The sequence below is a fragment of the Tenrec ecaudatus genome, chromosome 7, assembly GCF_050624435.1.
Source record: "Tenrec ecaudatus isolate mTenEca1 chromosome 7, mTenEca1.hap1, whole genome shotgun sequence".
Classification (NCBI taxonomy): Eukaryota; Metazoa; Chordata; class Mammalia; order Afrosoricida; family Tenrecidae; genus Tenrec; species Tenrec ecaudatus.
This window is the reverse complement of record NC_134536.1, coordinates 18,115,086-18,128,065: the sequence shown is the minus strand read 5'-3', so window position 1 is coordinate 18,128,065 and position 12,980 is coordinate 18,115,086. Positions and strand designations below refer to the sequence as shown.

Genomic DNA, 12,980 nt, shown 5'->3' with positions numbered 1-12,980 from the left:
CTGTTGAAATGCAGCTGATATGCAATTTTTAAAGTAAGTGGCTGGCCTCTTGGTTCTTACCATTTGCCTCCTTCCTCTAGTCTTTTAAATATAAGAGACTAATCAGAACTGCCATCCTGCACAATGCATGCAAAGTGCTCAGCCCTAGACACTCTGCAAGTTAAGCTGTTGGCTACAACTGCATCCTAATTAAACTGGCAGCAAGATAGACCCCTTCTAGGGTGAGACACTCCTTGATTTTTGTTGTATTTCTTTCTTTTTAAAATCATTTTATTAGGGACTCATACAACTCTTATCACAATCCATACATACATCAATTGTGTAAAGCACATTTGTACATTCAAAGACTTCATCTTTCTCAAAACACTCTCCACTTAAGCCCCTGGCATCAGATCCTCATTTTCCCCCCTCCCTCTCTACTGCCACCTCCCTCATGAACCCTTGATAATTTATAAGTTATTGTTTTGTCATATCTTACACTGGCCGATGTCTCCCTTCACCCACTTTTCTCTTGTCTGTCCCCCAGGGAGGAGGCTATACATAGATCTTTGTAATCAGTTCCCCCTTTCCATCCAACCCTCCCTCCACTCTCACGATATCGCCACTCTCGCCACTGGTCTTAAAGGGATCATCTGCCCTGGATTCCCTGTGTTTCCAGTTCCTATCAATTGGGATCATGATAGTGGGGTAGGGGTCGGGGGGTGCAGAAGCATTTAGGAACTAGAAGAAAACTGTATGTTGATTTTTGTTGTATTTCAAACACATCGATGATCATGTGGGCGTGAAAAGCGAGGCCCCAGAGCGTGGACTTAAAATACAGCAAGGCAAAGAGTGGACTCTCTATTTCACCATGGATACGAGAAGTGGGAGGGGTCAGCACAGATAGGTGGTAGAAAGCAGGGGAGATTTAAGGGGGGAGACGGATCAGGAAGAGGTCCTGGGTGGTGGGGATGGTCAGGACCCAAGAGCAGAGATTGCCAAAGTTAACTGCTTTTTCCATGTGACACAGTAACTGTTCTCCCTCCCCTCCAAACAACTTAGAAGTCAGCCACACATGCCAGCTTTGGGCGGAGTCACAGGAGAGGGAGACCAGAGTTCTTTGTGAGTTGATACTGGATAGGAAGAATACAAATTGCAGGAGGCAAAATCCAACAAACAGAGGAACATTCAGCAGAAGCAGAACATAGGAGTGGGAGGTGAATGGAGACACATGGGCTTGCCTCAGACACAAGAAATATCAGGTGTAAACAGCCACTTGAACTAAATATATAAAGAGCACTTGGGGGTGCTTGTTGAGAAAGTATCTTAGGATTTGGCTTTGCTGTGAGGCTCTTTGGGCCTATTTCGGCTTGCCCTAGTGCAGTGCTGGGCATAGAATAGGTTCTCGGTTAACATGAGTTAGCTATTTCCCTAGAAGGGTTGCTAATCTTTAATGCGAATGATTCTATGGTAAAGGTAGAGAGCTTGAGTTAGACAAGGCTGCTCATTTAGGGGTTGAGCTTAAACATCTGATCTCACTGTACCCCAAACTCACTGCCATCAGGTCCATTCCGACACAAAGGGATCCAATAGAGGGTTTCTGAGAGCGTACATATGGGTGCAGGCAGCTTCGTCATGCTCCCCCAGAGGTGGATGGGTGTGAACCCCAAGCTTACGGTTGGCAGTCTGATCCTTAACCACAACACCACCAGGACTCCTTCAATTTTGCTATCCCCCAAACCAGTCGAGTCGACCCTGACTCACAGAGACCCTCGAAGACAGAGTCGAACAGCTTCAGAAGCGGCAAATCGTCATGGAAGTGGAGAGCGGCATCTTTCCTCCACAGCACAGCTGCTGCCCTCGGGGATAGCAGCCCAACTTGTAACACATTATGCCCGGAGAGACCTGAACACTGAAAGCCACTCGAGTCCTGTGGCCGAAAGCACCCCGTCCTTATCAGCAGGGAGCTCTGTTTCAGACAATCTTTCATCTAGCCTGGGTCAACCTCTGGCGCAGTGGTTCTCAAGCTTCCTAATGCTGTGATCCTTTAATTACAGTTCATGCTGTGGTGACTCCCAGCCATACAATTATTTTCGTTGCTACTTCATAATTAATTTTGCAACTGTTATGAATCATAATATAAATATCTGACATGCAGGATGTATTTTCATTGTTACAAATTGAACATAATTAAGCATAATTAAAGCATAGTGACTAATCACATATTGTGAAATATTTATGTGTTTTCCAATGGTCTTAGGTGACCCCTGTGAAAGGATCGTTTGACACCCACAGGCGTTGTGACCCACAGGTTGAGAACCGCTGCTCTAGTGCAACAGCGAGAAACCCAGTTGACAAAGGGTCCCAAGCACAAAGGAAAATGGGGGTGGGGGTGCGTTGGTCTCCTTGGAATAGAGGACCAGACCCACTACCATCCGATCCAGTCACTTCTGACTCATAGTGACCCTAACGGGACAGAGTCGAGAATGGTCCCTACTGAGCTTCTGCGATTTTAAGTCTTGATGGGCGCATAGAGCTTCATCCTTCTCTTTGGGAGCAGCTGGTGGATCTGATCTTGCAGTTTGCAGCAAAACATGCCACCAGGGATCCTCTGGGTGTAGAGGTAGGGGCAGGGGTGGGACAAATAGGTGACTTGGATGAACAAGAGCAGGGTGGGGGTTGGGAGGAGTCGCAGGCCTAACAGGAAGATCAAAACCAAACCAAACTCATGACCATCAAGTCAATTCTGCTTCAAAACGACCCTGTAGGACAGAGTAGAAATGCCCCTGGGAGTTTCTGAGACTAACTCTTTCCGAGAGTAGGAAACGCCCCTTTCTCCCATGGAGTGGCTGGTATTTTGAACTGCTGGCCTTATGGTTAGTAGCCAACATGTAACCAGGACGGCATCCCTCACAGGAAGAAGGGACTAGCTAAATACAGCTGGGTTTTCAGTGTTTAATGTAAGCCAGCACTAGCTGACTAAGAAGAGGACACGAACACTCCTGTCAACTGGATACCAGTGGCAGGGAGGGGGCAGGGGCCAGACACAGGGGCGATTTTATGAGGGAGTCCCCATTTTCCTATTAGAAACATTGGGGTATAAAACGGACTACCCAAGAAAAAAAGAGCAGAGAACTGGCCACTTAAAAAATGGTAAATTAGTAGATCGAAAATGTTTTGAGAATGATGATGGCAACAAAATTACAAATGTGCTTGATACAATGGATGGATTGTGATAAGAGTTATACAAGCCCCAATAAAATGATTTTAAAAAGAAAAAAATATGGCAAATTACTGTTAAAATTAAACTTCAAAAAGGTGAAAGCATGGCTACTCCACAAACATGTAGTGTGAACATACGTGGTTGAACCCCTGATGGCAGAGGGACTCAGCAAGGGGTGATGAAGGATTCATGGGGGAGAGGGGAAGGCACTGGAGAGCAGACACATGGGAAACGCTCAAAGGAAGTCACTAACAGGTGCCCAAAAGGAAATCAACTCTCTAGAGATGAACTCACTCATAGGTTGTGACCTAAACCCCAAACCAAATCCATTGTTGATTCTCATTCATAGTGACCCTGTAGGGCAGAGCAGAACTTCCCTCATAGGATTTCCGAGGCTATAAATCGTCATGGAAGCAGATGGTCATCCCTTCCTCCCACAGATGGGCTGGTGGGTTAGAACGGCTGACCTTTTGGTTAGCAACTGGGTGCTTGAACCAATGCACCACCAGTGCTCCTAGCATGAAAAGAAAGCAGATACCCTTTGTCTCTGAAGTGTTCTGGAATGGAGCAGGGCTGTCAGGTAAGGGTTGGGACTGCTGACCAGAAGCACCACCGGAGGAAGATGGGCTGTCTGCTCCCGGAAAGATTTCCAGCTTCGAACGCTACACAGGGTTACGATAAGAATTGACTCGCCTGTAGGGGATTGAGTTTTCAGTTTGGTTAGTGCTCTGAACAGTCAACTAAAACTTTCAAAAATGGGGGAAGCATCACACTAAGTTATCAGGGTAACTGTTTACTCAGTAGAAAAATATATTAAATTGAGTCAACTTAAAAAAATAACCCATTTTATACTGTCCCATTTTTCATCCCTCCTCAAGGATTGAGTGCTGGTGGTCTAAAGCCAGCAACTCTCACTGCAGGAGAAAGATAGTCCATCTGCTGTGTAATAATGCCTTATAGCCTCAGGAACCCTGCAGCACAGCTCTACATGGATGGCCCCATGGCGCCACTAGGCCTTGGAGAAGACTTGATGGCAGGGGGATTGGGCTGTGGTTTCTGGTAGCTAACAGATATTTGGGGAACACAAAGGGAAGGCCATTACTCATCACGGACACATTCAGTCACCACATACAAGGGCAATTACCTTCATGTCCACTGAGGGGTCGCCCTGCAGCAGCGTCCACTCATACTGAATGATGGCGTGGTCGTCAGTGCTCTCCCGGCCATCCAAAGTCACTCCGTCTGTGGGCAGATGCACAACCACATCCTGTCCCGCCTTGCTGAGTGGAGGCTTGTCATTTTCTACAACAGGAAATCAATTATTCATAGAGAGATGATGCCTGGTTTTCTTTCTAACCTATTAAGAGAGCTCTCTTAAAGTTAAAAGCCAGTAGAGCAGCGGTTCTCAACCTTCCTAATGCCGTGACCCTTTCATCCAGTTCCTCATGTGGTGGTGACCCCCCAACCATCAAATTATTTTCATTGCTACTTCATCACTGTAATTTTGCTACTGTTATAAATCGAGGGAACCCTGTGAAAGATTGAGAACCGCTGCAATATACCAAGGAGGAAATCAATTTGCATATGAGAAGAGCTATTTAAAAAGGGGCTCCTGTAAATAAGGATCAACAACCCAACAGGAAAATGGGATGGATCTAGGAGTCAGGAGTGCATTGTAATGGGGAACAGTGTATGTATTGTGAGACCAGGTGTGTACATGCACACATAACTCACTAGAAGCTGTAAGCAGCAGTGTTCTCTGGGTTTGGAGAGATAGGGGTTGAAGGGAGACAATACTTTCTACTGGAAATAATTCATCCTCATTTTAAAACAAAGACTTTACCCCTAAACAAGTGTATGTACATGTTATGAGGCTTAATAAAACAGAAACCTCTATGAACCAACAACAGCAAAAAGAGCAGCATCTTATTTCCAAGAACAGATGTGATCTGGCAGCGAGCTGCTACATATGGACTGAAAGTAACTTTCTTAACTTTCACTCTGCTCTCTCTACCTGGGAGAGAAAAACGAGACTTGCTCCTCCCATAGAGAATTACAGTTTCTCCAACGCACAGAGGCAGCTCTACCCTGTCCTACAGGGTTGCCATGAGTCGGCATCGACTCAATGGCAAGTTGTTTTCTCTTTACCTAGTTAAAAAAAAATCCATACCACATTCTGTATAAGATTTAAGCCCTCCTGCTTGCAGGAGAGGAATTGTGGAGTGCGGAGCACACTGAGGATAAAGTTGTAGGGACAAGAGAGTATCCTGGGGCCCTCCACTGTATAAATCTAGAGAAGTATGATTTTTAGAGTGAATTTGTAACTTAATTTATAAATGATGTCATTTATAAAATTTCAAATTCAAAGTTTTATTTTTAATGGACTATTTTAAACAATTAAAAATAATCACCCCTAATATAGATTTTCTTTTCTCTGTACGCAACTGTTTCTAGTAGAAGTGAGATGGCATATCTTAAGGAAAATAAATTCCATTTGGAAAGTTAAGATTAGTCCATACAAAATCAAGGCCACATGGAGTCAATTGTTGTCCCTCTAGGAAAATAGAAAAAGTTCACTGTTCTAATGAACCCCTTTTGTTTTCTTTCTTTTAAAAATAGTTTTATTGATATGACAAAATAATGATGTATAAATTACCAAGGGCACATGAGGGAGGGGGGAGCGGGGAGGGAGGGGTAAAAAAAAAGAGGACCTGATTCAAAGGGCTTAAGTGGAGAGCGAATGCTTTGAGAATGATTGGGGCAGGGAATGTATGGATGTGCTTTATACAATTGATGTATGTATATGTATGGATTGTGATAAGAGTTGTGTGAGTCCCTAATAAAATGTAAAAAAAGAAAAAAAAAAGAATGACGAGGGCAACAAATGTATAAGGGTGCTTTGCTCAATTGATGTAAGTATGGATTGTGATAAGAGTTGTATGAGCCCCAATAAAAATATTTATTAATTAAAAAAAAGTTTTATTGGCATATAATTCACATATCACACAATTTAATAGTTGAATCATATTCAGAAGAGTAGTGCAATAATCATTACAATCAGGTATCAGAATATTTTCTTCTTGTCATTGTTATTAGCTCCCCATGCTCCCACCCCACCTCCCCTACCATGCCCCTAGGCATCTATTCTTACTGTCTCTTTAGATTTACCTATCCTGTATCATATACAGAAAGTCACTCAAAATATAAACTAGAAACAATGACAAAACAAAACAGAAAAACCTTAATTGCAAAGAAAGCAAAAATACTAAAAACCTAAGCAACTTTACAATGATAACCCCAGTCTCTGTTGACGTGACTGCCAGTCCCCAAACGTCTTTCTTTACCTTCTATCTTGAGTGGCACTCAGTCAGTTAAGGCTAATTACGGTCACTTGAATATTAATGTCTTACTGACAGCTGCAGAGACAAGCTGTACACAGAGACCGTTTCTAAGCTGTATCTTTATTGATTTAAGCTCATTTATCCAGATCATAGGCTCCCAAATTTATTAGGCCTACTGCTGCCTTTTTAGAGAAAAAAAAATTTTACTCAGAACGCCCTGGCCATGGAAAACGTTTACATTCTGGCCCATAATCTAGGAGAAAGTGGAAGATAGGGGTGGGGGAGGGGCACTGTAAAAGCACCTATTTAGACTTTCTCCTAGATTACGGGCCTGGGCCAGAATATAAAAGTTCTCAATGGCCAGGGGGCTCTGAGTAATTTATTTTATTTTTCCTGAAAAGGCAGTTGAAAGCTCAAAAAAAAAAGTTGAAAGCTCCTTTATCAGGCACACTTAGTGGAAGGAATAAGCACCCTTCCAGGGAGAGGTGTTGTTGCCAAGGAGGGTGTGAGCTAGGAGAAGATAAACCCCATTGACAGTCATTTAAAACAATGAGGATTAAAGCCTCTGATGTAACATCAGCCAAATAAACAACTGCCAGTTTAAGAAGAAATGTGTCCTTGTGTAGGCCTCAGGGCAAAGATTGGGCTCCTCCCAGGTAAGGGGAGAAGACTGGAAGCCAATCTGCAGCTTGCAGACCTTCCCTGTGGTCCTGAAAAGCTCCTTGTTTTCCACACAATGGAAGTTCCAGCTGCAGTGAAACTCAAGTTCCATGTGCCATTTTCAAATTCTAGAAAGCATCTCACAATTCAGCAGTTGTACACTGCAGCTGGTAGCGATTGATATTACATATTTATTTAAGCATTTATTTTAAAATACTACATTTTAAGTAGCATGCTAACATGTGACTTAAGATATAAAGGGCCACTAGTAAAACTATTCAACCCTGCCTTTCCTGGGAGGGAAAACAACAAAACCAGCATCAGTTAAATGCCCTGACTGTTCTCTGGGTGGAATACAAGGTCATCCTAAGAGCCTCTAATGGATGTATGTTTCTCCCTCAGTTCAAGTCCAGGTGAACTACCCTGTATAATGTATTGCAAAATAAGCCAGAGCTTTTCTATCCAGAAACAGGCCTTAAAATAAAGCTAACAGGACAAGAACGGGTGTGCTCTACCGCTGAAAAATATGAGTCCCATCTAAGTTGCAACTACTGGTCTCTTCCCATTTGGAGCCAACAGAAGAGGTGATCAAAGATGTATGGGTACAATTCGTCAAAAAGCTGATGGTCTGAGACCAGAGGAGCAAGATGGTGCCCCGTTACCACTATGGCTTGCCCTGAAAGGAATCACAGTAGGAGGTCCTGGAGAGACTGGGAGCAAATATGTGGAACATATTAAATCTATAAAAGACCAGACTTACTGATCTGATAGACTAGAGAAACCTCCAAGATCATGGCCCTTAGACACCCTTCAAACCTGAAACTGCTGAACTCAACTTTCAGCCAGACAACAGACAGGAGATACAATTCCTTAGAATAGTCAACTTTATGGGATCCAAAGATGAAGGCATTGGGACACCCCAGGGAAATGGGAAGTCTTATTATGTTGTAGGAATTGTAATCAATTTCACAAAACTGTATGAATTGTTGAATGAAGTCATTTGCATTGCCAACTTTGACTCAAAACACAGTGTTTTAAAAGTTCGACTTGCTGATGTAAACAAGACAGGTGTGATTTTTAATTTTTGTCATGAAAATGTAATAGGCCAATAGTAGGAAAACATTGATTTATTTTGAAAACTGAATATATTCAGTAAGTTCTACAAAGGTGAAATCTGACATCAATGTTGGCATGGCAAGCTGGTATTTTATACAGAGAAGACTGATAAAGTGTTAACTAACCTGCTTTACAGCAGGAGAAAGATGAGGCTGTCTGTTCTCATAGATTTAGTCCTGGAAACCCAAAGGCACATTTCTACTGTGTCCTTTAGGGTTGCTTCAATTAGAATCAGCTCAATGGCAGCAACTTATGTTTGTTTGATTTAACTTGCTTTACCACACACTGCTGTGAACAGAGCCTTAATGACAAGGAAGAGGTTCTAGAAGTGTTTCTCAACCTGTGGGTCGCCCGATTCATAACAGTAGCAAATGACAGTTATGAAGTAGCAACGAAAATAAGTTTATGGTTGGGGGGGCTGTCACCACACCATGAGGAACTGTGTTAAAGGGCTGCGGAGTTAGGAAGGTGGAGAACCGCTGCTCTAGAATCTGGATCTGTGCTGTCTGGGCACAAATGATAGAGCCAAGGCTAAGAAATTAAAAGGGACCGGTGCTAGTTACATAATCTGGTGGTGTTAATTTGAGAGGATTATGAGTGAAGGGGTGGAGTCTTGTCAATAGGGTCATAGACAATGAATGAGGCCTCTGTGTGGGCATGATCTTCTCCTGAGAATTCTGGGAACTCCTGTATTTTCCTCCTTGTAGGCAGAAGACACCTCTCTCTCTGCTCACTCCCTTGGAGATGCTCTACTGACAAGACACATGGCACTACACTGATAGACCCCATCCCCTGGGAACTGCCAGCACTGAGATGCTTACAACGCCACTGAATCCACAAGACTTCTCACTGGCCTATGGTCCTCCTGCATTCGGCATCATTGCGTGTATTTCGTGAGTCTAAAGAGGACTTTATAAATTGGTATTGGACTTAAGGGCTAATATTGGAATTACGGACTTGATCTATACTGGGCTGGAACATTTTCTCAATATTCAATTGCTCTTGTATATAAACCTCTTTCTTATATACATGAGTGTCTATGAATTTGTTTCTCTGGTCTACCCAGACTAACACAGGCCACATGACATTAGCCCCCTGCACAGATATGCTGCCTGCATAATTCATAGAGTATGTTACCCACTACCTGAGGCAGGCAAAGTGGGCACTGAACACCCAAGAGAATTAGTAGGGTTTGTGAGTGTGGAGGAGGAATCCTGGGGGCAGTGTTATACGTTGGGCTGCTAACCTCAAGGTCAGCAGTTCAAAATCACCAGCTATTCTTCGGGGAAAAGAGGGGGCTTTCTACTCCCATGAACAATTACAGTCTTGGAAACCCACTGGCGCAGTTCTACCCTGTCTGATAGGGTCCTATGAATTGGCATTGAGTCAGTGAGTTTGGTTCTGTGTGGCAATGCTGGGTGTCAAACCCAGGTCTTAGGGGCTTCCCGCTTCTTGTTCATGGTGCAGGCAGGATCAGGCATTTCAAGAGCTTTCGAAGCAGTTTCCACTCATGTCTGCATTCTCTTCATATCCCCACACCCAGCATGTCAGTCTCACCTTGGGCAATCCCTGCCCACTCCTCCACCTCTGTCTCTGGTTGCCTGGTACTGCAGAAACAACAACCTAAGGGTGGTGAGGACTGTGCCAGAACCAGGCTCCATAACTCATTAGTTCCTTTATCTAGCTACGCCTCAGGCAAGTTCATTTATCTCCAAAATCTTAGTGCACCGAAGGTTACAGTACACAGTTAAGCTTCCTCTCTGGCTGTTTTTCCAGATAAAGTGAGCTCAAGCATTTAAAAAGCTTAGCACAGCCCTCCCCACCAAAGCCAATAAATCAGCCACCCTCTGGGCTGATGGTTCCTTTATAAATCTGTGCTATGTCATCCCTCTTTGGGAGAAAGATGGGGTTTTCAGTCTGAGAACCTCACAATAGCAGTTCTACCCTGGTTAAGAAACTGGGCGGGTTAAAAATAAGTGGGGAAAACACCTTTGCCTCACCTCCAAGAGCAGAGGGGGTGTCTCTAAGCCTGGCTGCTTCCTTCCAACCCCAGGGGGCCCCTATTGTTACCCATAAACATGGATATTTCTCCACAAACTTCTGCCACACAGGGAAGGGAGAATGAGGGTGGAAGTGAAAAGACAAGTCAGAAACGTGTGCTAGTAAACAGAATCAATTTTGTGTGGGGTATTCATTCCTAATTTCCCTTGCGGTTCCCTTTGGCAATGTCAAGTGTCTCCCAGATGTGTTAGTGAGAATAGGAAAGAGAAGCTAGATTCTCCGTTTGCCGTGATCTTTTTGTTCCTGCTTGGGATGTTGTGTAACAGGCATGGGCAGGGCTCAAGGATGTTGGGGGGGTGGGGGGTGTCCAAGGGAAAGTTTCACCCTCCTACCCCAATGAGAGACTGTTTGGTCAGCCGGTCCTACAGAGTGTCAGTCTCCTTAGGTTGGGCATTTGCAGAGGGACCTCTGGACATCTGTTCCCTTGAGAAGGGTCCCCAGCCTCTTCTTCCCGGAGGTAGAGAGAGGCAGGGTCTACCGACAGAGACTTCCAGCTCTTTCTCATTAGACTCAAGTCTCCAATTTCCAAATTGTTGGCCAGAAACTCTCCCTTATAACCTTGCTATTGATCGAGGTCATTCTTGTGTTCTACTACAAATCAAACCGCATCAGAGTATGAGTCAAGCTCGCTCTGAATCACAAGGAGGCCCTATCACGGTTTGATCTCCCAGTGACAGCCATCTCTTAACTGCTACACTTTTCTGGGCCTCCCGTGGGCGTCTTGATGCTCTTTTCCAGCCACCCGGGCGTGCAGTGGCTTGAAGGTGGCTGTATTCAGTTACTGTGACGCCCGAAACTCCTTCTATCCTTTATAAAAATCCACTTGGATCACAAAAAAGAAAGAAAGAAAAAGAGTGCCTTACTTAAACGCTTTCATTTCTAAGTAAAACCACCGTCCCTTCTGCCTCTTCGAGAAAGGAACAGAAAGAAGCTCACGGGTGTCGGTTGAGCTCCATTTCAAAAACACTGGCCCGTCTTCCCGTTTTGGTCTGGGCGAAAGCACCTGCACCGACGGGTAGAATTCTAACACCGGCGAGCCTCGCCAAGGAGGCGGCGCTGGGCAGCCGGACAAAGAGATTGCGCTCTTGCAATTAAGTGACCCATATCATGCCTTATAAAAGCCCCTGACGCTAAAATAAACTTCTAAAAAACTGCTGAGTGGCTTCATCTTCTTGAACTCAAATTGCCGTGAATCTTTTTTCAGATCAAACCTCGAAAAACTCCGAAGCAGCGCACAGTGGCTGCTTCCGCCAATCGACTGGGTTTGTTGTTTTCGGCAATCACCCCCAAAGCGGAGGAATCACCCACTTTTCGTGGAAAACAACGAAAAGCGTCCGGTTCCGCATCTGGCCCTGCGGTCCCGCCGGGTCGGAGCTCCGGCCACCCAGTAGCCCGCGCCGGCCCTGCTTACCCAGCGGAGGCGAGGCGGCCGCCAGGGCCTCGGGCTCGGCCCCGTGGCTGAGGCTGTAGCTGCTGTAGCCGCGCTGCGGCGCGAACCTGCAGACGCCGCGGCCGCGCACCGTGCAGTTGAAGAGGTAGCAGCCGAGCGCGGCGGCCGGGGCCGCGGGCCGCCGGGGCCGCTCCACCACGGCCACCGAGCAGCGCGGCTCGGCGCAGCAGGCCGCCACGCACTGGCGCCAGCCCCGCACGGCAGCGGGCGCTCGCAGGAAGCTGGCGCCGGCCGCCAGCGAGTCCTTGGTGCGGATGATGGCGTCGGGCATGGCGCTGTAGCCGCCGCCGCCCGCGCCCGGGCAGCCCTCCCGGGGCCCGCGGGCGCGCAGCTCCAGCTCCAGCTCACCGGGCGGCGGCTCCTGCCGCAGCTGCCGCCGGAACTCCCGCAGCAGCTGCTCCACGCCGGACAGCGGCGCCGCCGGCGGGCTCTCGGCGCGGCCGCTCGGCAGCCACAGGCAAAGCAGCAGCAGCCCGCGCAGCGCCCGCCGGCGCCCCAAGCCCGCGCTCTTCCCGGCCGCGGAAGCCATGGCGGCGGCGGGCCTAGCGGGTCGGAGAGCCAGAGGAGCGCAGGCGGCGGACACTAGGCCGGACCACGGGCCCAGCGCTCAGGGTGCGGCTCCGTGGAAGCCCGGCTGCTCCCCGGTGGCGATGGGGGCGCCGGCGCCGGCGGGAATCACAGCCACGGATGGCATCGCGGCGCCAGGTCCTTTTCCAACGCCCCGGCGCCTCGCCGCCTGTTCCTGAGGCGCGCTGGTGGCAACGCGGCCGCCTCGGCGTGGATCAGCACCGGGAGTGCGAACAGTACCCGCGCGGCGCGGGGCGGGGCTAGAGGCGGGGCTATGTGAGGCTCTGCGGGAGGCGGGGCTTGACCCGCCCTCTCAGTCCCTTCGCGCGACCTGGGGAAACTCAGAGCGAGCCAAGTGGGAGAGTCGGGGCGAGGCGGGGCCGGGGCCGGGGCCGGGGCCGGGGCGGGGCTATATGTGGCTCTGCGGGAGGCGGGGCTTGGCCCGGCCCCTCAGTCCCTTCGCGCGACGTGGGGACACTCTATCAGAGCGAGCCGAGTGGGAGTCTGGTCGGGGCGGGGCCGGGGCCGGGGCCGGGGCTGGGGCCGGGGCGGGGCCGGGGCCGGGGCCGGGGCGGGGCTATAT

At 47.6% G+C, this 12,980-nt stretch overlaps 1 protein-coding gene across 3 annotated transcripts in view; it reads right to left on the bottom strand.

The window, feature by feature from the left end:
• The window catches only part of LRP11 (LDL receptor related protein 11), a 43,937-nt gene extending 31,304 nt beyond the window's left edge, over positions 1-12,633 (bottom strand). For all 3 annotated transcript variants that reach the window (XM_075554391.1, XM_075554392.1, XM_075554393.1), the window contains exons 1-2: positions 11,792-12,633; positions 4,347-4,504 (exon numbers count right to left, since the gene is read on the bottom strand). In XM_075554391.1, coding sequence (XP_075410506.1) covers positions 4,347-4,504; positions 11,792-12,359 — 726 coding nt within the window. In that variant the 5' untranslated portion in view covers positions 12,360-12,633. The remainder of the gene's footprint in view (positions 1-4,346; positions 4,505-11,791) is intronic.
• Between the last annotated feature and the right edge of the window lie 347 nt (positions 12,634-12,980).